The sequence below is a fragment of the Myxine glutinosa genome, chromosome 5, assembly GCF_964187855.1.
Source record: "Myxine glutinosa chromosome 5, kmMyxGlut1.1, whole genome shotgun sequence".
NCBI lineage: Eukaryota > Metazoa > Chordata > Myxini > Myxiniformes > Myxinidae > Myxine > Myxine glutinosa.
The window spans coordinates 16,171,404-16,199,340 of NC_136265.1; the positions used below are offsets into that span (position 1 = coordinate 16,171,404).

The 27,937-nt window shown below is 41.8% G+C and overlaps 2 protein-coding genes across 2 annotated transcripts in view; one reads left to right on the plus strand and one right to left on the minus strand.

Annotated features, from left to right (window-relative positions):
* The window catches only part of LOC137427910 (uncharacterized), a 31,205-nt gene extending 4,846 nt beyond the window's left edge, over positions 1 to 26,359 (plus strand). The window contains exons 3-6 of the mRNA XM_078777642.1: positions 7,849 to 7,956; positions 12,633 to 12,704; positions 13,770 to 13,832; positions 26,068 to 26,359. Of these exons, the coding sequence (XP_078633768.1) occupies positions 7,849 to 7,956; positions 12,633 to 12,704; positions 13,770 to 13,832; positions 26,068 to 26,297 (473 nt within the window). The 3' untranslated portion in view covers positions 26,298 to 26,359. The remainder of the gene's footprint in view (positions 1 to 7,848; positions 7,957 to 12,632; positions 12,705 to 13,769; positions 13,833 to 26,067) is intronic.
* Positions 17,793 to 25,447, minus strand: RGCC (regulator of cell cycle). Its single transcript, XM_068117719.2, has 5 exons — positions 25,169 to 25,447; positions 23,543 to 23,758; positions 22,232 to 22,303; positions 21,046 to 21,108; positions 17,793 to 18,581 (listed from the first exon to the last, which is right to left on the minus strand). Exons 1-5 carry the CDS (start codon positions 25,365 to 25,367, stop codon positions 18,574 to 18,576), a joined length of 558 nt encoding a protein of 185 aa, XP_067973820.2. The 5' UTR covers positions 25,368 to 25,447; the 3' UTR covers positions 17,793 to 18,573.
* Positions 26,360 to 27,937: the final 1,578 nt, after the last annotated feature.

Genomic DNA, 27,937 nt, shown 5'->3' on the forward strand with positions numbered 1-27,937 from the left:
CAGAGAAATGGGAAATCTTGATGGAGCAAATGTATTCCAATGAGGTGTAAGCGGGAGTGTATTTTTTTTTTTTTTTTTTTTTTTTGTATACAATATCGAGGCTCGTGAAAGAGCGAACATTAATCACATGAACACACAGAAAGACAAACCGACACATAAAACATATAACATAGGGAGCGGTAGACAAGATGGGGAGAGAGGGGGAAGGACACAAACACAACATTTGAGAGCAGGGACCGAGAGACATGGAGACATCGAGAGATCTGAGAGAGGGCGAGGGCTTTGGGGGGGGGGGGGGGCGTGGGAAGGGGGCAGTGGGAGAGGTATAAAACATATGGACACTGCCAGGACTTCCAGGAAAGAAGTTGGAATTTCAAACAAGGTGGATCTGGGGTGAATTAGCGGGGGTAGAAAAGATCAAGGTTTTGGATGGGGGAAGATAAGAGATGGTGGTGAACAGCTGTTTTAAAGACCTGGAGGGAGGAGTGGGATTGAAGGGAGTGAGGGAGTTTGTTCCAAAGGCGGGAGAAAAGAGGAATGAAAGAGTGAAGGTGAGCGGAGAGCCGAGATTTCGGCAGTTTAACCATCAGAGGGTTGCTGGCAGATCTTGTGCGACCTGTAGGAATATTTGGGGGACAGAGCACAGAGAGAGCTGGGGGTGCAAGGCCGGAGAGGAGTCGGTAGAAGACAGAAAGACCACCTACCTGCCTGCGGTGAGTGAGTGAAAGGCCCTTAGAGATAGCTTCATCGCGGGAGATTCCAATAATTCTGAAAGCTTTGGTTTCAACAGCGTGAAGCCGAGCTAGGTGTGAGGCAGGAGCACCGGCCCATAGGGGAGAACAGTATTCCATTGAGCTGCGGATGAAAGCCTTGTATGTGGTGAGGAGCTCAGGTGTGCCGAGGAAGGACTTCGCACGACGGAGGATGCCCAGTCGGCGACTGGCTTTGGAGGCCAGCTTGGAAATGTGGTTTTCCCAAGAAAGATCATGGCAGATAGTGAGACCCAAAATCTTGAGCGACAGAACTTCTTGGAGAGGATTGTTGAGAAAGTAGATGGGAGGGTTGTCCAGTCGATCTTTTCGGAGAGACATAGTAAGAGTGTGAGATTTGTCAGGATTGAAAGACATGTTCCACTTGTTTGACCAGTCTGTGATTTTGTCCAGGTCTTCAGAGAGTGAGGAGGCAGCAGACTGCCGATCTGAGGGAAGAGGAATGGAGCGGCAGAGAGTGGAGTCATCAGCAAAGAGATAGAGAGGATTTTCGAGAGAGTCAGAGAGATCATTGATGAAGACCAGAAAAAGCACGGGGCCCAGAACACTGCCTTGGGGAACTCCAGCCTGAACAGGAAGAGGAGATGAGAGAAACCCATTCAGGGCCACACGTTGACGACGACTAGAGAGGAAGTCCGCCAGCCATGCGTGGAGATTTCCATGGATACCAAAGGAGGAGAGTTTGGTGAGCAGAGCGGGGTGCCAGACCGTGTCGAAGGCACGTGATATGTCGAGGGAGACAGCTCTAATTTCCTGTTTGGCATTGAGGACCTCCATCCATTGTTGAGACAGCAGAAGCAGCATGTCCAGAGTAGAGTGACCTGGTCTGAAACCAAATTGATGATCAGAGATCAAGCCATTGGAGAAGAGGAAAGATTTCATATCAGAAGCAATGATGGATTCCATGACTTTGCTGATAATTGGGAGAAGGCTGATTGGTCTGTAGTTGCTAGGATCTGTTTTTGCACCTTTTTTGTGCAAAGCGGTGATGTTGGCTGATTTCCAAGCAGATGGCAGTTGACCTTGAGCAAAAGAGAGGGTGAAGAGAACAGAGAGAGGGTGAGATAGAGCAGCAGAGCAGGATTTTAGGACCCGTGGGCTGATGCCGTCGGGTCCAGTTGCAGAATCAGAGTCGAGGGTTGACAGAAACTTTTCCACCTTGTCAGGAGGAAAGGACACGGAGTCCAGGAGCAGCAGGGTACGACTGGGTATGGTGGGTACAGAGAGGGATGGGTTTGGGACACAAGATTTAGAGGCAAACACAGAGTTGAGGCATTCAGCTTTTTCACGTGCGGAGTCAGCTGTGTAGCCGTTTGAGGTAAGGGAGGGGATGGAGGGGGAACAAACACCAGAAACGGATTTGACCAGACGCCACCAGGATTTGGAAGAGGGAGACAGATAAGAGAGTTCGGTCTTGAGAACGGAGAGATATTGTTTCCTGGCTCTCCTGAGGGTGGACACACACTTGTTTCGGGCTTTGTGAAAGGAAATGAGATTTCCTTCCGTTGGATTTGCTTTCCAGGAGACGAAGGCAAGTTGTTTCTGGGCAACAGCCTCACCACAAGATTCCGTGTACCATGGACGGGAGGAAGGGTATGACAACTGAAGACGAGATGGGATAAATCTGTGCATGAGAGAGAGCAATTTACTTTGGAAGAATTCCCAGGATGAGTTGATGTCAGAGGTGGTAGAGATGGGAGACCAGTCCAGATGATTGATGGCTGCTTGAAGACCGTGCCAGTATTCCAATGAGGTGTAAGCCAGAGGTATAGAGGTTGCCCAAGGAGGTAACCTGTGTTAAAAACTAGAGAGTTCATGGAACACGATACCCCACACAGTGTTCAAGTATATACAGGGGGGCCTTGCCGTTCGCGGGGGATACGTTCTTGAAAATCCCCGTAAACCAAAATCCGCAAACTTAGGGGGTAATGGGGAAATTGGTTTAGGAACTTTAAATTTTAAACAAGTCAGGAGACGACGATGGTTCACGAGCGAGCGGTATTCAATGACAAAGGACGGACTACAACCGAAACAGGCCCGGACTGGGGGGTCGGGGGCCCATGTGGCAGGTGTCGGCCCCCGACATGCGGTGTACATGCCTATTTACAAAGGGCCCCAATGCGCTGCGTGCGCAGGCCTTTAAGGGCCAGCTGTATGTAATTGTGTGTGGTGCTGGCCTGGAAATGTCAAAACGAAGGTTACTGACCTTGAAATGAGATAGAAAATAATGTATAATCAGTTATGAGGTTAGTTAGCTACACAATACTGAAAATTCGGTTCGATTCCGACAACTTTGAAAATTTGACCTTTGTGAAGGTCAAAGGTCGAAGATTCTGAAATTTGTTGGAAAACTTGTATTTCATGATGTATGTGATAATATAAGATCATGTACGACATTTCACCCTATCAGGAAGCGAACAATGTAATAAAACCATCAAAAATCGACTTTTCTAATTTTCGTGACCTTGTGACCTTGACCTTGGGGCGAAAATGAAAAATCGGGCTCCGTGGGGCTAGACACATGACATCGGCCGAACCAAATACCGAAACCCCTGTCAGATTCCACCAACTTCCTCGGAGAAGATGTAGCTTGAACTCGATTACCCCCTAAAAAGACATCTTTTTCGGGCGTCGCTCCGCCCACTCTAGGCAGGACACAACTCGATCATGATATCAGCCTCCCACCCAAGTTTCATCAAGATCGTATGATATCATCGGGTAGTTATGCTGCGGACAGACAGACAGACAGACAGACAGACACACAGACAGACACACACCTGTGACGAATATAGTGGTCACTCTGTTTGATAACACGTGAACCAATTAGTCCAAACTGTACGTTTATTTAACATGTTTGCGCATTATTTTTGTGCTATTTATATTCATGATTAAAAGGTGAAGTATGATTACCTTCGCAAAAGCGGAAGGTTATGTTTTGATCGCTGTGTATTTATTTGTATGTCTGTGTGTGTGTGTGTATGTTATTCGCATAACTCAAAAAGTATTCAACCGAATTGCATGAAATTTGGTGGGATGATTGGTTATTATACGGGACACATTTGATTAGATTTTGGGAGCAATGGGGTCAAAGGTCAAGGTCAAGGTCACGAAAAGGTCAAAATCGTATTTTTACCAAGTACAGAACAGTAGCTGCGGCGAAGGTATGCGCTCTACCGAGTGCCCGTTCTAGTTATGACATAAAATGATTATGATTATGACAAAAAACATAAAATGAAGTATCATTTTCCTGTATTAACCCATAAAGCTCGTCGGGCCACAATTTTGGCCCTACCAACTATGGCCATTATATGGGCATGTTCTAGCCACTATTTCTATGCAAATGAGTTTAAACTGACGTCAACCCAAAGAACGAATCATGACTTGGGATATATAATACTCGGGATAACTTTTTAAAGCTTGCTTCTAATTGGTGGAGAAAAACCGATGACAAAAAAGTATTTCTGTGCTACTAACCAGTAAATCCAGCACTTTATGGGTTAGGGACATAAAATAAAGTTAATTTTCATAAGTTATTATCTTATCTGTGTAATAAAACGCTTGTTTGTGTGTGTCTGTGTGGTGTAAGATAACTGCTTATTTGTCAGGCCTACGCTTATGGCGTACTCTCGCGAGATCTCACGCGATCCCGCTCGAGTCACAAGAGCATATGTATGTTATTTAAAAAAACACAGAACAGGAACAGAACAGGTGTTATGTCTGGTTGAGGACTTTGGGTGGGAAAGGGGCTTGAAGACAGATTCTATCCTGTTAAAAATCTTACATCCGCCATTTTGGAGCTCACTGCTATGTGATGCACAAAGACGCCTTGGAACTGTGTTTTTCACAATCGCTATGCACTCCTATACATATTCCCTTCATTGTAAAACTACAAAAGCGACAGTTGAAATTTCATTTGAAATTTGTCTTTAGGTCAATTTTTACTTTTAATGATATGTTTGTATGCATGAAGAAGAAGATAATTGGATTTGGGTCGTTTATTGTCACATATCCTTTCTGTATATAATCCCTGGTGTTGGGCTAGCGACTAGGGTGCCGGCTTAGGATCCTAGGATCCTGGGTTCGAATCCCGGTCGATTGCTGAATTAACGCCAGGGGGGTTGACTCAGCCTGTCATCCTTCCGAGGTCGGCTAATTGAGTACCAGTTCACTGGTAATTCCCTGTTTGTCGTTAAAGGCGGCAAAAAGGGTTGGCGTCAGGAAGGGCATCCGGCCGTAAAACATTGCTTCAAAAAGGGGACCGAAAAACAACAACAACCACGGTTCCCGAAAAAGGCCAACCCCCGCTTTGTGGGGGAAAATGGCCTCTAAAGGTGGTTATTTTTTATATATTTTATATCCTTTCTGTATATCTCGTGGGATTGTGAGTTGGCATTCTCTCAAGCAGGGATTAAACCCATGTAATAAAAGGTCTTTGTCCGAGGTCATTCTTTACTTTTAACGGTGTGTTTATTTATGCATCAGGAAGATCATTGGATAGGCAACCGTGACGACCTGCTCATGGTCACATATCTTTTCTGCATATCTCATGGGATCGTGGGTTGTACAGGTGACCATGACTGGTGGGAAGGGGGTTTGAAGGCTTGAAGTGGGGAGGTGGTTGGCATTTTCTCAAACAGGTCTTAAACCCATGTTCTTCTAAAAGGTAATTATGTACTTTTAACGGTGTGTGCATATGTGCATCAGGAAGCAAGATGTGGGCGGCTGCAGACCAGGTTTGCAAAGCCGTGCATGTTTGCATGGCCGTGCATGTTTGCATGGCTTAGGACAAGGTGGACAGCCACGGAGAACGTTGGGGGCAGCCAAGGACAAGGGATTTCCGGCTGCGGACCAGGTGTGGACGGCCGTAGACAAGTTGACAAGGTGTGTGCATCTGCGGACAAAGCTTTGGTGGCTACAACAGCAGGACAAAACTACGACAGCAGGATCCCTTTGGAGATGTAACTTGACATACACTGAAGATGTACAAAAAATTAGTTATAGTAATACTTCTCGAAGCAATAGAAAAATATATTGTTATGGCACTGGGGTTCAGGGGTTACCATGAGGAGATCTTTGGACCTGCTCCCTGACTTCCAGACCCGAGGCCACCAGGCCACGGATAACTCCACGGCCCGATGGGTTGTTAAGCAACCGTGGATATAGTTTGGGATAAATGGGTCTAACAGGGTCTTCTTGCCTTTATGTCGAGTAACCTGTTCGTGAACCATTGACCTCAGCTAAGGACTGTGCCCTCAGCGTTCACCCATCTTCCAATTACTATGACTACTAGGGCCGAGCGAACATTGAGTGAACGCTGACTAAACACTACCGAAACGAAACACTGGGGCAGAACTATCGGCTGTCCACTACGTACAGCCTTATGTCGGATCAATGGAAGAAAGGACAAGAACAACGCAGATGGAAAATGTACGATTATTTATTACAAAGCAATGGTGAAAAACACTTTGTTTACATCTCTTTATTCACTAAAGCAAAATCAAAGGCAAAGGGCATGTATTTACAGCAAAAACAAGCAAAGGTGATACGACATGAAAAGAGCAGACTTATCCTGAGTATACTTATACAATCTGAACATGAATACATGAATAATGAGTCAAGGTACCTGCATGCATTCCGCTAATAATAATAATAATAATATGCGATGGTGCCGTGTGGCACGTCAGGGCCTCCATTGCGTCACTGCGTCACTCCGGACCCAGGGTAGCTTGTCCTGGACCCAATGCAACCCAAAACAGCTCGTTCAGGTAGGCGAACCTTCGAGCAGGTAGCACTCAAAATGAAGCCTCCCTGATGTACACGCAATGGCCAGCTCGTATTTAGGTGTCCCTGAAGTGCACACAACAACCCCGTATCGAGCCGTGTCCTGGGCTTTATACTTGCCATGCAGGGCATGGCTTTCATGCGAGCACAGCACACACGAGCTTCTTCAGGTGCATGTATCCCTTTCCCATTGTTGTGCATTTGATGCGGGCGGTTGCCACTATGCAGCTGGTGGAAAGTCCCATCATCACTGAAGAGGATTTTAACATAGCTGTTACGGATTCGTCACTTCCGTTGTGGTGGTTTTCATCCACTGTAAATATTTCTGATTCCATGTACTATTATTGTTTTCAAAAGGTTTATTGTCCATGAACTGTTTTCCAAAGGTAAAAAAGTTAATGTTAAAAGAAACAGGAAACCGGATCGGGAACCGGACAACGAAGAGGAAGAAGAGAGAGAAAAGGGCGGAGCGAGGGAGTCGGACAAGAAAGCCGAGATGCTCCGAGTTCGGAATCGAACGTTGGCGAGCAAGAGTCACGAGCGAACTTTCGGGTTTCCGGGAAAGGAATTCCTGCGACAGAGTTGTCATCGCTGTGACCGATCAACCTGCGTCTCAGGTTTTTGGCGGTGGATTCCGAGGAGATTTATCGCCGGGCCGTTACGTCTCAAGAGCGGGTCGTCGGCCATTTTGACTTGCGCAGGACTTGTGCTTCGCTCGCGGTTTCGTCTCTTTTCGACCATTTTCACCGCATCCAGACGTCGATCTGCAGCGTGTGTGTGACGTGACTTTTTGAAGGTTACTTCATCCATACCCGAGGGTGTGATCTCTCAGTCGCCTTGAGGGCGCCTTTGTACAGCTTCGGTGGTGTGACTGTACTTGCCATCCGCACAGGATTCTGGTCCCGATTGGACATCGTTCTGGCGATCGCTGGAGCGAATCAACTTCGTCTTGAAGCTGGGAATAAGAGACATTGGGGAATGTTCTTGTTTCACTCACTTGGAGCACAGTGAGTTATATATTACAAAACTGATGGTACCATCATAGGACATATTGATTGTACTTTTGAATACTATTGTTGTTGTACTGTTATTATTGTGTGATCTTAATACAATATTTGTTTGTGAGTAACAATTGGGGTGGCTTCTCCGTTGATCTTTGACACACAGTATAACACATTTTTCTGCCATGACTCCTCTCGGGGCTCGGAGGTACACCGTGACCAGGGGGTCGGGGAGGAGCACGTAACGTAGCCCTCGCCCCTCCTTTCTCCCCCGGCCCCTCCTCTTGTGTCCCAAGGTTCAGCTTCCTGGACAGTACGCAGCTTGCTTGAAAAGGTGTTCAGGTTACTTGCGCTTGGTGTGTTTGAAAAGGCGTTCCCGGTGACGAGTGTCAAGGTGCAAGAAGGTAAAATGGCCGATTCGGAAGATTATTGCTAATAACATTAATTGTTACTGATATGGGATTCGGTTCTCATTATGAGTTTGGACGGAGGATAATTGTTAGTATTGAGAGAAATGTCAACCAACAACTCGGACGTCACTTGGTAGAGCTCATACTTCCGGCCCGGCTGAAGAGTTTTTGTATCCCACTGAAAGGCTGGATCTGGATTCAGACATGAACCAAAATCGAATCCGCTTGTTCTTGTCACCTAGCCAATGCATCCACCAAGTTTTGTCATACCTTGTCCACAACTTTTTCAAATCACGCTATATCTCATTCTCGGCCCCATCTCTCAATGCTGAAGAATCTGTTTTAGCCAGTACGTCTTGTATATCTGTTGTATATATAATATCAATATCCTTGTATATTTGTTTTATTCCTATCGCTCAATGCTGAATAATCAGGAAAGAAATTCTTGGATTCGGATCTTCACCAAAATTGAACCAATTCTTCCTTGTCACGCTTCCAACCTGTCGATCAAGTTTTGCCCGTATCCGTCCATAACTTTTTGAGATATCATGCTTTATATTGTTTTTGGCCATATCTCTCAATGGTGAAGATTCACTGAAGAAATTCTAGTATCCAGAACTGGATCGGGATTTTTAACGAAATCTAAACAATTTGCCCCTGTCACTCACCAGAGCCTGGTGTTGGCTTAGCGGTTACGGTGCCGGCTTGGGATCCTAGGATCCTGGGCTCGAATCCCAGTCGATCGCCGAATTAACACCGGTGGGTTGACTCAGCCTGTCATCCTTCTGAGGTTGGCAAATTGAGTACCAGTTCACTGGTAATTCCCTGTGTGTCGCAAGAGGTGACTAACAGGGTTGGCGGCAGGAAGAGCATCCGGCCATAAAACATTGCTTCAAAAAGGGGACCACGGTACCCGAAAAGGCCAACCCCTGCTCTGTGGGGAAAAATGGCCTCTAAAGGTGGTTCTTTTTTGTTTTCTACTCACCAGACCTGTCCACCTACTTTCGTATGAATCCGTCCACCACGTTTTTGAGATATCAGGCTACATATCAGTTGTGGGAAGGAATGGGGACAGGGGAGGGTGGACAAAGCACGGAAAGAGCAGAGGATAAAAGACCAGGAAAGAGGCTGTAGAAGGCAGAGAGACCACCGACCTGTCTGGGATGATGAAATGATTGGCCCATCAACTCAGCTTCATCGTGAGAATTTCCAATGATCTTGAAAGCCTTGGTTTCCATGACATCAAGCTGAGCAAGATGTGAGACAGGGGAACCAGCCCAGAGGGGAGAGCAGTATTCCATCAATCTGTGGATGAAAGCCTTGTAGGTGAATAGCAGTTCAGGTGTGCCTAGGAAGGACTTTGTATGATGGAGAAATGCCCAGTCGGAGCTGGCTTTGGAGGCCAACTTTGAAATGTGGTTTGCCCAAGAAAGATAATGGTTGATAATGAAACCCAGGAGTTTGAAAGACTGAATTTCCTGACGAGGATTGTTAAGAATGTAGATGGGAGGGTTTCCCAGATGGTCCTTTTGGATATAGAAAGTGAGAGTGAGCTTTGTCAGGATTGAAAGACATATTCCAAGTGCTTGACCATCTTTCCTCCTGCTTGAAGCTCATATACCAACTCCGTGAGCGTTGATTACCGAGAGATTTATAGACCGATCCCATATTAACTAAGGAGTGCTTTGAGTGTTACATCAGCCATGGTGTTGGGCCCTTAGCTTTTAATTTGATTCACTTTGTCTTCACTAGCCACTTGTGAACCTCTGAACTCGATCCTGATGAAACTTAATTCTTGCATCAGTAAAATCAGTTGATCTCTGAATATGATGCTCGATACAGGCAGCAGTCTGCAGGTGGCAGGATTGCTCAGTTGGCAGTGCACTGCCTTCTGGTCCTGGGTTCAACCCCAAGGCAAACGACAAAATCGCCATTCCGTGACACTTCCAGCAGAGAGCGATCGTGCCTCGGCGAAAGGATGTGAATCGGGTGGATGTAAATATCCCACGTCCTTGGGTCATTGCCATGGCCACACAGATCCTTTTGATGAATTGCATTGGACGATTATGTTTTTGATGAAGTAACGAGTAAACTGACCTGAAAATAACAATTCCTTGCTGGAGTACCACAACCAACGTGTCCCCATGCCAACAGTTTGGCTACGGATCTCACAGTTCTTTAACACCATTGTAAGGCGCATCAACAAAGCATCTGGGCCCTACCAGATGTTCAATGCACTGGCAGATGTCGTCCTGCTGAATAAGTGCATTGTATAGCATGGTTCTTGCGTAGTCTACAAGCAGATGGAACGGATTATATGACCTCAAGTGGCCATCGCTGTTATCAATCCGAATTTGAGTAAACAGCTTGCGGCTGTTGAGACTTGCTCGGCCAGTACTGACACTGACCGGTTGCATAAAACTCCTTTAACCTTAAGGAAAAATTTCCTCTAAGGTACACTGTAATTATTTTTTTTTATCCAAGGATTTCCGAAAGATGTGCTGCATAAACAAACCTTAGGAAATCCTCAGCTAAGGATTTCCTTCATTTAATTGGTTAATTTATTAAATTCTTTTAGTCAGGTCAGTCTTTTGGAACTGCACTGGTAACATGCAACCCAGTGCTACCTGCCGCATGGTCGGGTGGATGACTGTGACACCCTGCCAAAAACAAAAACAACACCAACACCCGTAATAACCCTAACCCTAACCCTAACCCTAACCGTAACAACCCTAACCCTAACCCTAACCCAAACCCTAACAATCTCGAAGGGAGCCACGACAGCGGCTTCAGCGATTACGAATGTACGAGATACGGTTGGTGTTTGGTGTGCCCCTGTACATCCTTCTGACCTGTGGTGAAGCTCCTGACCTTTGGTCACCTTCTGGCTGTTTGTCCATTGCTCATTGCACCTTAAGTCTCCTTTCAATTTCACTTACTCCCTTTCTGCTGCCCTTTTTTCTGAAGAGGGGTAAAGTGGGGCTGGTGGGTAGATGGGTCTTATGGGTGTTTTGGGTCTTCAACTGTCTTGAGTCTAATATCTCAAGCATGTAAAATAGGGTGTTAGGTGTCTTCAGGGTCTTTAAAGACTGAGGTGGTGGATGAGAATACCCTTAGGACAATCCCCGGATAGGATTTGGTCTGTGTGCCTAATTTGGTGGTTGTCAGCCCAGCGGTCTTTGCAAAAAATGCAAACAGACAGACAGACAGACATCTGACGAATTGTATTTACTAGCAACGGTACCCGCCGTACGGGTGGGGCTTCAATTGGGCGGCCCAAATGAAAAGGTAAAATATCAGAAATTGAAGGCTTTTTTTATTTTAAACAATTTATATAAACATCCGTTAAATCATATCACATGCAAATCATCAAAATCTAAACAGTATCTATCTATAATTCCATTAATCTCTGTGTGTATGTGTGTGTGTATGTGTGTATGCGACAACGATTTCTCGACAACTACCGGTCCGATATACTTGAAACTTGCCAGGTATATTGCTGGGGACCCGAGGATGTGCCTTTTCAAGGTTTGAAATTAATCGGACAAGTACTTACCGAGCTATGGCGATTTAGCCGTTCGCCGTTCGCTTTGGCGTTGCGAATGGACCAAACCATTTCATGTAAATAGAGGGGGGGGTTCTGTGGTCGTTGCGAATGGACCAAACCATTTCATGTAAATAGAGGGGGGGGATATAATTTTAGATAGATATATAGTACGGGCATATATATAGTACGGGCATGCCCTAGTTTGTATAATTTCAATAAAAGCCACATCACTGTTCATATCGGTAAACATTATTCCATCGTGTTTGGAAAAACTGGAAAATTGGAAAATTGGAAAAATTTGAAAGACAATATAGCCTATTTTACTCCAGGGGATCCCCGGATTACCCACCCAAAATTTCATTGCGATCGGTTCAGCCATTTTTGCGGTACCTGGGAACAGACGGACAGACATTTGGTGAATTATTATTGTAAGATCACACGCAAATCATCAAAATCGAAACAATATTTGTAGAATTTCAATAAAAGCCACATCACTGTTCATATCTACAAATATTATTCCATCGTGTTTGGAAAAACTGGAAAATTGGAAAAATTTGAAAAATGGGAAAACAATATAGCCTATTTTAGTTGAGGGGGTCCGAGTATTACCCACCCAAAATATCGTTGCGATCGGTTCAGCCGTTTTTGCGGTACCTGGGAACAGACACAGACAGACAGACAGACAGACAGACAGACATTTGGTGAATTATAGTAAGATTAGATTACACACACCTCGCTGTGTGACAATGAGCACATTACGTCATAATGTTTGGGTTGGCTGTTTGACTGCATCAGCCGAGGGATGGCAGGATAGTTCAGATGGGATTGTTATAGGTCGACTCACTTCTGAGTTGTTTGGTCATGGAATTTTTTTTCCTCCTGTGGAATCAAATCAGACTGAAAACTGTACAAGGTTCATTGTGCACTCATAAAATAAGGCACTACCCAGCTAACACAACACCGTTGGGCCAACGTTGGCCCAACGGTGTTGTGTTAGCTGGCTATGATCTGGTCGAGCTCCTGAACAGGTTATCCTTACTTAGGCCTGACGTTTCGACCACCTGAGTGGACCTAATCCCCGGATCATTTTTACACCTATCCCTGCTCCGTTCTCTTCCCACAGATACAGATTCGAGCCAAGTGAGCAGCCCAACATACAAGAAGGAAAAGCACTCCAGAAAACATGGACCTAGGGGTAAGCATGGAGGTCGCCATGTTTTGATCTTTAGCAGCACATGACATCACCTATTATGTTTTGGTGGTGTAATGATACCTCATGGGGGTGGCTGACACAATTTGGAGGAAATGGACTCGGAAACAAATTGAGAATTTAGTTACGAATAGTTGCAAAGAATAGAAATAATGGAAAATATAGCCCCATGGGACACTGACTGTTATTTCCCCCATGGTTTCTGAGAAGATTTTAAAATAAATTACCTGAATTTCAGGCAAAACCCCCTTTGCAGCCTCTAATAGGATGGGAAAATATGTTTTAGTGAATATGAGGGATCAGGGGAGGGAGCCCGTGACCCCCTTTCCAGGGGAGATATGGTCATGGGGAGCACAACTTCAGGGTAGGCCACTGGCAGGCATGGTCACTGTGCCTCATGGCGGTTTGGTCTAGATCCGGTTGTCGGTTTCCGAGAAGATTTTTGAATGAAATTATATTTGGGGGCAAAATTCCCCTTTTACCCACCCTCTAGAGAGCGCATCTGGATGGGGAACACACCCCATGAGACCTTGCTGTCCTGATGCATTGTACCAAATTTGGTCCATAATCGGTCAGGTTGTTTGGGAGGAGATGTTTGAATCAAGTGTTAACGTATGTACGCATGTACGGACACATACACCGGGACCCACTCTATGAGGTTATTTCGGAGAAAAAACCTAAATATATAGTCCTGGGGTGGGGTAGCGGAAGGGGAAGGGACGGTGTGTGAAGGTCCTGAATGAGGGGGTCATAGGCATCTCCTTCATGTTCCTTGGGAATGGACAAAATTAATTATGGTGGATAAATTAAGCTTCAAAGGCAATTACTTGCAAGTTTGGTTGAAAAACCCTTTTCATTAGTGTGATAAGCAGCCAGAAACAAAGCCAACAGGATAGGGAAGAAGGGATAAGACATTATAGGTCAAAATATTTTCCTCCGCTTGCCTTTCTTTCTATGCACCCCTCCCCAATCCCAATCCTCCATCCAATTATCACAACAATGTCGATAACCATCTAACCAGCCTGAATATTTTCCGTCCCTCCCCAACAGCATATCTTGGAGATGCACGTGAATTGGAGGCATTCATTGCTTACCTGGACAAAACACTGGCAGGTACAACTGAAAGTTTATTTTTCGAATTTACAAATGTAAACACCCCCTGCTCAGGACGGTGTGTGTGTGTGTGTGTGTGTGTGTGTGTGTGTGTGTGTGTGTGTGTGTGTGTGTGTCGTGAACTCCATTTGCGGGTGTCAGGAGGTGGAACGGAGTCCTCCCAGGACCCAAAGTATCCACCTCCGCTTCAGTAAGGGATCACAGTTCATGGACCAAACTTCAACTTTTTCTGAGTTTTGTTCCAAGGGCTCTTTTCAGGATCGTCACCGAACCCCGGATTGCCTCCAGTTGTAGTTCATTTGTGGTAATATAGAGCCTTAGCCTATGTATTCAAAAAATCGTTGCCATTGCTACACCAGGCAAACAATCACTTCAGAGATAGGAAGAGGTGTCCTGAAGCAAGAACACGTAATGAAGGCGTGATTTTAAATGACGCTTGTTATATGTTGCATGGGGAACACGTGCTTCCGAATGAAGGAGGAATACAATGATTTTTGTGTAAAATTCTTTAGATTCTCATTCACCAGTTTATTTTGAATGTGTAATATGTGCAGTCAATGTTTGGAAAGTTTCCAAGACTGTGTGAAATTGGACAGCTTGGAGCGTGTTTCGCAATGTAAAATCAATTAAAATAAAGTCGCCCTGCAATAATGGTCCTCTTCGTGGCCAACTTCCATGAAGAGCGCCTTTTGGAAACTCAAAGGTTGATGTTTCAGGAAGGTTTCAAGGAAAAACTTAAATAATATTAATATATGCAACCATCCTCAAATTATGGGTGTCCTTAAGGGGAAAGTCGAGGAAATACTTAAGTAAATCCTCAAATCTTTCCTTAAGGATGCTTTATGTAACCGGGCCACTGTCCTTAGCTGAGGTCATTGGGTCACCAAAAGGTAACGACGCAAAGGCGAGGGTTCCCTGTTAGACCCAATTACCCCAACCGGCATCCGCGGTTTCTTAATAACCTGTCAGGCCTTGGAGTTATTCATGGCCTGGTGGCCGCATGTCCGAGGAGCCCCCTCGGGGTAACCCCTGAACCCAGTGCCGTAACAATATGTACTGCGTTTACTTTATCACCGAAACATTTTCTTGTATATCAATTTGTAATTTTACAACTGCTGTGATAAAAAGTCACTGTCGACTGTATCGCCATGGGCCACAAACATCGGTTGATAAGGAACAGCTGGCTTGGCAAGAGATTAACAATGTATACAGTGATTCAAAGGTATGTAGATCAGCGATTAATGATAAAGGATAAATTTAATTCGAAATGTGGAACTGCAGTCTACGGGCATCTCTAGGTGTTCAGTATAACCATGTTCAAACAGAATAGTAATACCACTCATCGCACAGCGATCCTGCTGGTTAATTACTTTCGTTGGGCATTTCTTAATCTCACTCAATATAATTTTGAAGTTACATTTTTGGTACATTCCTTAATCATTTCTTCACTCAATATAAATTTCGAATAGTAGAAAAAGTTAAGTTTAATGCTTTGGCAATTTCAAAAGAGGGAGGGAGGGCCTTGTTTAGGTTATAAGAATTGGTAATTTCCTTAAATTTTCAGATTTCACTTCAGATTTTGACACTTATTTAGTCCATGAGTTCTGATCCTCAATTCCTAAATAATATTTCGATTATATACTTCAATTAGTCTGTGAGAGTTGATTGAGAGTTGTGAGAGTTGATGTCAGTGTTTCCAAGGCAAAACATGTTTAAATAGGCCGAAAATAGCCGATTAAGACCCCTGTGAGGTGAACGCGAGCTGACCAAGGCCAAGCCTGTTTTTGGTTTTAATTCCATAAGGTCAATAATTATCTTCAAAAGGGTGTTTAAAATTACCTAAATACCCAGTTTCATTCATGCACTCCCTTGGAGTACCCTTCGTATACATGCAATGTTTCGGGCCACTAGGTTTCATGATTTTGGAGTTATGGAGGAGACACACTGACTGACACGCACACACACATGCACAATGCACATGCACATGCACACACACTGACATTTATTATTATAGATTGTCCGAGCAATTGTATTCTGAAAGTCCATTTATTCAACAATGTGCAATTCTTTCTGAAGCTGTGATTCCGTACAGTGCAGGGGGAAATGGAGGGGTGCACTATCAAAGGGTTTGGTCCGTATGGAGTCGATCCAGGATAGATGAATCCACTTTAAAAAGGGATCCCTAGACCACTTGGGACTGGGGATACATTTTGGAAGATTGCATGAACACCAGGAATCTCCGATTTTCCAACCACATTCATCCAACCACAAAATAGCATCAGTTTCAACATTTATTATTCATTTATCTTTGGGTATGGTGAATATACTTGTCTGATTCTTCTTTTATACGCAGCAGATGGCTTTGGATAGCATAATTTGCTGGGGTGAAGCTGAGCAGCTGACTGCCTCCTGTATAGTAGGGCAGGAATTTGGCATTTGTTCATGGTGCTGGCGATAACTCGCCTACTTTTCATGAAGGACACCATGGGATCTTAACATACACCAACTAATGCTGGCAGACAGAACGCCCAGTTTCCGAGGGACGGCACACACTGATGAATATCCATGCCTGCAAAACACCAGGATGATAGTTTTTGTATGTAGGTTGGGGATTCAAACCCAGGCTAGATGTCTCAGAGGCGAGTGTGCATATCTTTAGGTCATCCTGCCATCCCTAAAGTGAACTGACAAAAGTTGATTTTAGTAAAATAATTCATAATTTTGCTTTGATAAAGGCACACAAAGTAGCAGTTTACCTATTTTATTGTTACGTTTGTGAGGGTAGGTGTTCACACGAGAGGTGAAACTATGGTAATTAGATAGGGGTTAAGATTTGTTTTTCCCCCAGTATGTGGTTGCACTCTGTGGTTTTTCCCTACGTTTTTATAATTACAGCAAGGCTGGCCATAAAACATCCATAAAACAACAACAACAATAACAACAACCATCCCCTGAAAGCCAGACAGTGCCGATCGGCGTCTAGGCCGTGCCTTGATGATGCTCACATCAAGCAAACAGGCTCCCAAACTAAATTCCACCTCCAGAAGATCGTAACCAGCAGGCCACTCCCCCGAGGTTGAGGATTGGTCGGGGTGGTGTGAGAGCAAGAAGGTTCGAGCAGGAGGGAGGAAGAAGAGTCTCTGACGCTCTCTCAGTCTTTTGTCTCTCTCGGGTGGCTCGGCTGCTTCTGGCTCATGTGCACTTGTGAGGAACGCTTTTGGAGCTTTTGTGGAACGTTTGCGAAATCGGAGGAGTAGGTTTTGTGGTTTGTGGTGCTCTCCGGGGGAGCTGAGAGCCGCATTGCGCATTGGCGGTGAAAGTGAGGAAGGGTCGTTTTGACTGCTTGCTCACGCCTGGGCGTTTTCGATGCGCAGCACCGACGCCATTGTTGGAGCACATCCCGTGCAAGTGGCTACACCAGCTGCAGCGACCATGAAGCCCCAAACGCATTTTGGACCAGAGCTGAGTGCCGGCCGTTAAGAAGGGAAACATTTTATTTATGTTCTCTTTCCCCTTGTCTGTTTTTATCTGAGGTGAGGTTCCTCAAAGTAGGAAATATTAGTTTTACCCCAGCATTTATTTTATTCCTTGCTTAATTTTATTAAATCATTATTGTGGCATTTTTCATGTGTTGTGTCGTGTTTCTTTGTTCGTGGGTTCGGGAATAAACCCGTGTGGCTTCGTCCAGCTAGCATCTCGCTGCCTTCATTCCCGCGCGTGCTAAAAATAACCGCCAAGAATTCGGCTGATCGCCTCAGAAATTAAAGACCGTCCGGCTATTCATCCAAGGCTGGTGTTCATCGGCCTACGGACTTGACAATATCAAATGCAAAGCTGAGGCCCACTTTTTTTATGTACCTCAGATCCATATCAGCTCTCGGCAACCCTACCACATGCATATTTTTGGTTTACTTGCATATTTTTAAATCCTTAGAATAAACAGAAACTGAACAGTCAAAATGAAGAAATAAAAACTTTTATTCATTGGTCAAAAATAACAAGTGTAAGACATCAAGTAAAGTTGTTAATGTTAATTTGCTTGGTAAATATTTCACTGATATTCAGGAATTATTGATTTGATTATTATTATTGATTTATTGATTATTCATTACAACATTATTTGATTACATTACATTTATTGATTACAATTATTGATTCAGGAATAAACTGATTACACCCTGGTGTTGGGCTAGCAGCTAGGGTGCCAGCTTAGGATCCTAGGATCCTGGGTTCGAATCCCGGTCGATCGCTGAATTAACGCCAGGGGGGTTCACTCAGCCTGTCATCCTTCCGAGGTCGGCTAATTGAGTACCAGTTCACTGGTAATTCCCTGCTTGTCGTAAAAGGCGACAAAAAGGGTTGGCGGCAGGAAGGGCATCCGGCTGTAAAACATTGCTTCAAAAAGGGGACCAAAAAACAACAACAACCACGGTGCCCGAAAAAGGCCAACCCCCGCCTTGCGGGGAAAAATGGCCTCTAAACGGTGGGTTTTTTTTATTCAGGAAACAAAGTCTCTCATCAACCGTTTGCTCAGTAATCATCTCGACCTCCAGTTCCATGTCTTCCTAACCGCAGCCCTCAGTCATACCCCCACCTCTGTCCAACTTCAAGCCTTGAGCCATTATGAGTAACCAAATCCTATCCTCCATCATCTGCATTCTCTCTCCTTTGCACTCCAGAGATTCCATGTCCACGTGTCCTCTGCGAGTCCTCGATCCAGCAGAGCATTTCAAACTCATCATCACATATCTGCAAAAAGGTGGACAAAACAGTCAACCAGGTTTGGGATGAACATGGTACAGACAGGGACATTTTCTCCCACTATCACAATATTTTATATTTATTTTGTAACCAAATAAACACTTAACCTGATATATAAAAGGTTCTTAAAATGGGTGTTCCAAAAGTTATCAGAATGATACATAGTCCAAGAAAGGCCAACATTTCCATGATTTTAAATATATATACAGATACATATAATTATTAGTGAGGATTAGTGAGCTAATATTTTTATATAAAGCAAATATTTTATATAAAAGGCGAATATTTTTATATGAAGCTAATATTTTATATAAAAGGCGAATATTTTTATATGAAGCTAATATTTTATATAAAAGGCGAATATTTTTTATATAAAGCTAATATTTTATATAAAAGGCGAATATTTTTATATAAAGCTAATATTTTATATAAAAGGCGAATATTTTTATATAAAGCAAATATTTTATATAAAACCGAATATTTTTATATAAAGCTAATATTTTATATAAAAGGCGAATATTTTTATATAAAGCTAATATTTTTTATATAAAAAGCTTTTATTTTTATATAGGCTAATATTTTTATATAAAGCAAATATTTTATATAAAAGACGAATATTTTGATATAAAGCTAATATTTTTATACAAAACAAATATTTTATATAATTTAAGGCGAATATTTTTATATAAAGCTAATATTTTTTATATAAAAAGCTTTTATTTTTATATAGGATAATATTTTTATATAAAGCAAATATTTTATATAAAAGGTGAATATTTTTAGATAAAGCTAATATTTTTTTATATAAAAAGCTTTTATTTTTATATAGGCAAATATTTTTCATATAAAGCAAATATTTTTTATATAAAAAGCTTTTATTTTTATATAGGCTAATATTTATATAGAAAAAGCTAATATTTTTCATATAAAAAGCTTATATTTTTATATAAGGCTAATATTTTTATGTAAAGCAAATATTTTAAATAAAAGGTGAATATTTTTATATAAAGCCAATATTTTTTTATATAAAAAGCTTTTATTTTTATATAGGTGAATATTTTTATATAAAGCTAATATTTTTTATATAAAAAGCTTTTATTTTTATATAGGCGAATATTTATATAGAAAAAGCTAATATTTTTCATATAAAAAGCTTATATTTTTATATAAGGCTAATATTTTTATGTAAAGCAAATATTTTAAATAAAAGGTGAATATTTTTATATAAAGCCAATATTTTTTTATATAAAAAGCTTTTATTTTTATATAGGTGAATATTTTTATATAAAGCTAATATTTTTTATATAAAAAGCTTTTATTTTTATATAGGCGAATATTTATATAGAAAAAGCTAATATTTTTCATATAAAAAGCTTATATTTTTATATGAGGCTAATATTTTTATATAAAGCAAATATTTTATATAAAAGGTGAATATTTTTATGTAAAGCTAATATTTTTTATATAAAAAGCTTTTATTTTTATATAGGTGAATATTTTTACATTAAGCTAATATTTTTTATATAAAAAGCTTTTATTTTTATATAGGTGAATATTTTTCATGTAAAGCTAATATTTTTTATATAAAAAGCTTTTATTTTTATATAGGGGAATATTTTTATGTAAAGCTAATATTTTTTTATATAAAAAGCTTTTATTTTTATATAGGGGAATATTTTTATGTAAAGCTAATATTTTTTATATAAAAAGCTGATATTTTTATATAGGCTAATATTTTTATGTAAAGCTTATACAATTGTGAAAGAGCCTTATATATTTGATGAAGTAGATTATGCTTGCATTCTGCAAGCAGATAAATAAACCAAGTAAATCGAGGATGGGTAATTACATTTTACAGGTATAGTATTTTTTTTTTATGTAAATAAGACAAAAGTTATGAAAAAAACTATTGTTTATATTCTAATGGGTTGCCAGGCAACATTAAGACTCCTCATTTATTACTGTAAGTAGAAGACAAACGTTAAGGGGTGGTTCTGTAACTTAGAAACCAAAGTGGAAAACAAACAGTAATTGCCATATTATTGTAGCTGCTCCCTCGTCGTACATCATAAACAGAGCCGATTTGAGTTATCATCATGTGAAGTTAGAATCCTTCCTTGGTTTTTTGTTTTTTTCAATTGAATTTTGATTAGTAACAATTTACATAATATGCTGGAAGAGAAATAGCGATTCTATGTATTCACTTGTAGTAGATTCTATGTATTTACTTCCCACTCTCCTATCGTGCTTCAACACTATATTACACACACACACACACACATCTCGTTTTTTAATTTCTGTTCCTCACAATTCTATCTCTCTCTTTTATACATACACACACACACACACACACACACACACACACACACACACACACACACACACACACACCGTCCTGAGCAGGGGGTGTTTACATTTGTAAATTCGAAAAATAAACTTTCAGTTGTTGTACCTGCCAGTGTTTTGTCCAGGTAAGCAATGAATGCCTCCAATTCACGTGTATCTCCAGGATATGCTGTTGGGGAGGGACGGAAAATATTCAGGCTGGTTAGATGGTTATCGACATTGTTGTGTTAATTGGATGGAGGATTGGGATTGGGGAGGGGTGCATAGAAAGAAAGGCAAGCGGAGGAAAATATTTTGACCTATAATGTCTTATCCCTTCTTCCCTATCCTGTTGGCTTTGTTTCTGGCTGCTTATCACACTAATGAAAAGGGTTTTTCAACCAAACTTGCAAGTAATTGCCTTTGAAGCTTAATTTATCCACCATAATTAATTTTGTCCATTCCCAAGGAACATGAAGGAGATGCCTATGACCCCCTCATTCAGGACCCTCACACACCGTCCCTTCCCCTTCCCTCCCCCACCCCAGTACTATATCTTTAGGTTTTTTCTCCAAAATAACCTCATAGAGTGGGTCCCGGTGTATGTGTCCGTACATGCGTACGTACGTTAACACTTGATTCAAACATCTCCTCCCAAACAACCTGACCGATTATGGACCAAATTTGGTAGAATGCATCAGGACAGCAAGGTCTCATGGGGTGTGTTCCCCATCCAGATGCGCTCTCTAGAGGGGGATTTTGCCCCCAAATATAATTTCATTCAAAAATCTTCTCGGAAACCGACAACCGGATCTAGACCAAACCGCCATGAGGCACAGTGACCATGCCCTACCCTGAAGTTGTGCTCCCCATGGCCATATCTCCCCTGGAAAGGGGGTCACGGGCTCCCTCCCCTGATCCCTCATATTCACTAAAACATATTTTCCTCACAAACTGCATGACCGATTATGGACCAAATTTGGTACAATACGTCAGAATATTAAGGTATCATGGGGTTGTGCTCCCCATCCTATTAGAGGCTGCAAAAGGGGGGGTTTGCCTGAAATTCAGGTAATTTATTTTAAAATCTTCTCAGAAACCATGGGGGAAATAACAGTCAGTGTCCCATGGGGCTATATTTTCCATTATTTCTATTCTTTGCAACTATTCGTAACTAAATTCTCAATTTGTTTCCGAGTCCATTTCCTCCAAATTGTGTCAGCCACCCCCATGAGGTATCATTACACCACCAAAACATAATAGGTGATGTCATGTGCTGCTAAAGATCAAAACATGGCGACCTCCATGCTTACCCCTAGGTCCATGTTTTCTGGAGTGCTTTTCCTTCTTGTATGTTGGGCTGCTCACTTGGCTCGAATCTGTATCTGTGGGAAGAGAACGGAGCAGGGTTAGGTGTAAAAATTATCCGGGGATTAGGTCCACTCAGGTGGTCGAAACGTCAGGCCTAAGTAAGGATAACCTGTTCACGAGCTCTACCAGATCATAGCCAGCTAACACACCGTTGGCCCAACGTTGGCCCAACGTTGGCCCAACGTTGGCCCAACGGTGTTGTGTTAGCTGGGTAGTGCCTTATTTTATGAGTGCACAATCAAACTTGTACAGTTTTCAGTCTGATTTGATTCCACAGGAGGAAAAAAAATTCCATGACCAAACAACTCAGAAGTGAGTCGACCTATAACAATCCCATCTGAACTATCCTGCCATCCCTCGGCTGATGCAGTCAAACAGCCAACCCAAACATTATGACGTAATGTGCTCATTGTCACACAGCGAGGTGTGTGTGATATAATCTTAGTATAATTCACCAAATGTCTGTCTGTCTGTTCCCAGGTACCGCAAAAACGGCTGAACCGATCGCAATGAAATTTTGGGTGGGTAATCCTGGGATCCCCTGGAGTAAAATAGGCCATATTGTTTTTCCAATTTCCAATTTTCCAGTTTTTCCAAATACGATGGAATAATATTTACCGATATGAACAGTGTTGTGGCTTTTGTTGAAATTCTACAAATACTTTTTAGATTTTGATGATTTGCGTGTGATATGATTTAACGGATGTTTATATAAATCGTTTAAAATAAAAAAAAGCCTTCAATTTCTGATATTTTGCCTTTTGATTTGGGCCGCCCAATTGAAGCCCCGCCCGTAGGGCGGGTACCGTTGCTAGTAAATACAATTCGTCGGATGTCTGTCTGTCTGTCTGTCTGTCTGTTTGCATTTTTTGCAAAGACCGCTGGGCTAACAACCACCAAATTTGGCACACAGACCAAATCCTATCCGGGGATTGTCCGAAGGGTATTCTCATCCACCACCTCAGTCTTTAAAGACCCTGAAGACACCTACCGCCCTATTTTACATGCTTGAGATATTAGACTCAAGACCGTTGAAGACCCCAAACACCCATAAGACCCCTCTACCCACCAGCCCCACTTTACCCCTCCTCACAAAAAAGGGCAGCAGAAAGGGAGTAAGTGAAATTGAAAGGAGACTTAAGGTGCAATGAGCAATGGACAAACAGCCAGAAGGTGACCGAAGGTCAGAAGGAGCTCTACCACAGGTCAGAAGGATGTACAGGGGCACAACAAACACCAACCGTATCTCGTACATTCGTAATCGCTGAAGCCGCTGTCGTTGCCCCCTTCGAGATTGTGCCACCGTGCTCTCTGCCCTGTCCATGTGTAGCTTGACCTGGCAGTCCCCACGGTGGTGGAACACGTGTTTCGGAGGCGGTGTACGGAACACCTTCGGGCCTCGAGTTCTGTTGCAACGGCTTGAAACTCCCGTAGTTCTGGCTCCAGGAACGTATTTGCGAAAGCAAAACCTGAAAGTTTGAAAATCGTGATAAACTCACCGAACAACTGAGTCAGTCGTGAAGCGATTCTTAGGACTAACACAAAAAAGTTATTTGTTTATTTTATTTATTTATTGTTATTATTATTTCATTCTAATTTATATTTAGTATTTATTGTAGTTATTTATTTAGTTATTCAAAAAGTTATTTAATTATTTTATTTTTATTTCTTTCTTTCGTTTGTATTTATTACATTTATTTATTATAGTTATTGACAGTTATTTTTACATTTATTTATTTTACCTATATTTATTAGTTATTATATATTTATTTATTATTTTATTTTATTATTCAAAAAGTTATTTATTTATTTCTTTTATTATTCATTTATTTTTATTTATTTATTTATTACAGTTATTCACAAAGTTTTTTTGTTTGTTTTTTTTAACCTATATTTATTAGTTATTATATATTTATTTATTATTTTATTTTATTATTCAAAAAGTTATTTATTTATTTCTTTTAATATTATTCATTTATTTTTATTTATTTATTTGTTATAGTTATTGACAAAGTTATTTTTATATTTATTTGTTTTACCTATATTACATAGTTCTTATATTTATTTATTATTTTATTATTCAGAAAGTTATTTATTTATTTCTTTTATTATTCATTTATTTTTTTAAATTTCTTTATTACAGTTATTCACAAAGTTATTTGTTTTATTTTATTACCTATATTTATTAGTTATTATATATTTATTTATTATTTTATTTTATTATTCAAAAAGTTATTTATTTATTTCTTTTAATATTATTCATTTATTTTTATTTATTTATTTATTATAGTTATCGACAAAGTTTTTTTTTTTTTTTTTTGTTTTACCTATATTCATTAGTTGTTATATTTATTTATTATTTTATTATTCAAAAAGTTATTTATTTCTTTCTTTTATTTTTCATTTATTTTTATTTATTTATTTATTATAGTTATTCACAAAGTTATTTTCTATATTTATTTATTTTACCTTTATTTGTTGTATTTCTTTATTTTATTTTATTTCTTTATTATTCAAAAAGATATTTATTAATTTTATTATTCATTTATAGATATTATTTATTTTTTTATTACAGTCATTCATTTAGTAATTTTAGTTGTTCAAAAAGTTATTGGACTACATTAGTCTCAATACTGGAATCCTAAAAATCGCCAAAGGTTTGTATTTTTTGAACATGTAAAAAGATGTAATTAACAATACAAGATGTTGTTATCAGTAAAATTAAGAGTAAAATAACAGGTAAACATTTCCCAATGGAACGCGACTTGAATCCATCAACCTTCACCGACATCATGGTTACTCCACACGATAGAAGTCCACAAATTGGGATGATATAAAGCTCCTTGCAGCCTCAAAACGACCCAGTAAAAGAAACTCACGTCCAAGAGGTCTCTTCTCTGCCTTGGCCATGTTGACTCCACCGTGGAATGGTTTACTCTGAGGTTCCTGCCCCGTGTGCCTTATATTGACCAGATCTTGATAATAACTTTCCCTGTGACACGATTCCTCCTGATTTGACCACTTCCTCGAAATTTTTTCCCCCTGCCCGAACAAACCCACGCTCCCTTCCCTTCCCATTGTGGGCTCTTCAGTCCCCCCCTATTGTGCAGCATCTGTCGTCCATGAACCGCCTCCGCCTACCTTTGTACTTCCAAAGAAACGAGCACCTTTTGTTGAATTTATTTTGTCGTCATTGAATGATACAAAGAGATTCAGATGCAAAAAGTAAAGAAAAATAAATCCTGTAGCCACTCAGGGCCCAAGTCCATAAAATGATCTATGAATTTTGTCATCTCCAAGGACACGCTTATGTCGTCATTTAGCAATCTCTGAATTCAACCTGCAACATGTACAATGGACTTCTTTGTCGTTCCTCCTCACAAGATATTTTGACTGTCTGAGAATGACTGTTATTTAAACTTGGAGGTTGGTGCTCTCACGAGCCCATTTTAACCTGCGTGGTTCAGGTAGACGCTCACCATCATCTCTTACTGTTCCCCTCCCCACGTTCCTCCACCTGCAACATTTTATACTCTTGGTCACCTTCTGCTGTACCTCTTCATTTCTTTCTGGCACTTCACCTTCAACACTATATTGCTTTACTCTACTGTGACTCTATCATGTGTCTATCTAAAAAGTCACCTGCAAATAGGTGCAATGGTCGAGCCTGCCACGCCCCCTGCCCTCCCTCCCACCCAGAAAACATACTTCTTCATTAAAAATCGAACTTGTACATAAACATTAAACCATACGTGTCCTTCCTGTGCGTTTACTGTAGATGAGGAACACCTGTTGAACAGACCGTGGTTATGGTGGTCAAAAAGATGTGCTACCAGGTGGAGAATGGTGGAGAGAGGAGAGCTGAAGGAGGAGGAAAGGAGAAAGGTTGAAACGGAGGGAAACATGAGGCTCAATTCGCAGAGATGTCGTAAACACAAAAGAGGAAACACACAATGTACTTCTGTTTCACATTTTGTCACAATTTCTCTTGCTTTCGTTCGTTCCTGATTGTGATGCGGAACGTGGGAGAAATTGTGGCAATTCTTGTTAAGAAATATATATATATATATATCCGGGTTTTTTTCATCATCACTTCTCAGGAGACACGACATTTTCGAATGAGCTTTATAGCTATAGAGTGTTCTGAAAGTATTCCACCCCCACAAGCCTCAACCTCCCCCTCCAAACTCTGTCCCATCTTTGCTTTCCCTCTTCCCCCCCCCCCCCGCACCTGAGTCCTTACCCTCCCCCTCCCAACTCTGTCCCGTCTTTGCTTTCCCTCACCCCCCCCCCCCCCCCTGCACCTGAATCCTTACCCTTCCCCTCCCAACCTTGATGCATCAATCCCCATCCTACTTCAAGCTTTCAAACCCACCCCCACCCCCACCCCCAACACAACTTCTCGCCCTCCACCACGAGTCCTCGACTCCTCTCCCCACCAAAGCCTCAACCTCCCCCTCCCAACTTTGTCCCATCTTTGCTTTCCCTCACTCCCCACCCCCCCCCCCCCCCCTGCACCTGAATCCTTACCCTTCCCCTCCCAACCTTGATGCATCAATCCCCATCCTACTTCAAGCTTTCAAACCCACCCCCACCCCCACCCCCAACACAACTTCTCGCCCTCCACCACGAGTCCTCGACTCCTCTCCCCACCAAAGCCTCAACCTCCCCCTTTCATATTTCCCACGTTTACTCTCCCCTTTCCCTCCTCCTCCTCACCATCCTCCCACTCGTTAAAGCAAACGGGCATTGCCACAACGAAACAGTGGAGTGTTTGACGCTTCCCACTCCCCTATCGTGCTATCAACGAGTTCACAGAAACCAGTCGCCGTCGCCAAATCACAATTTTTAGAGAAAACAGTTGGAAATAATAGTAAGGACCTGCATAACCTCCGCAGTAAAAGCACGACTTGAGAGAATGCCACAGTTATTTGGGTGGTGTATAAACAAGAGAAGGCTGCCTCGATCGCCGAGGCCTATCTTCACAAGGCCCGTGATGCCTATAGGCTCAAAATCCTTGTTCGTTTCACACTGAAGGGAAAACTTGTAGAGAGGGCATGGCGATTGTGAATTTGACGGCACTGAAGATGTCTTTAACTTCACATTGTAGTAAGCACCAAAATGGCAGCCATAGTATAGAAATTGTGGTTGGAGTCCGGTAAACCATCTTACTATAATTCACCAAATGTCCGTCCGTCTGTCTGTCGTCCATCTGTCTGTCCGTCCGTCCGTCTGTCTGTCGTCCATCTGTCTGTCCGTCCGTCCGTTCCCAGGTACCGCAAAAACGGCTGAACCGATCACAACGGAATTTTGGGGGGATAATCCGAGAACCCCCAGGAGTAAAATAGGCTATATTGTTTTTCCAATTTCAGCTTTCGTCTCCAGCGTGTTCAGGTTTGGACTCCCGCCTAATGTTATTGTCCCAGGTACCGCAAAAACGGTTACACCGATCGCAACGATACACCTCCAAGCCCGTGGGATTTCTATGGGTGACCTCACTAGTCCAACTAATGGATGGAACCTGGATGCACGCACGGACGACTCCTTTTATAGTATTAAAGCGCGGCGTTACGCGCGCTGCTTGTGAGCAAGGAGGAAGCGGACAAGCGGTAACATATAAACGCCTTTATTCAAGACTACACTGTAAC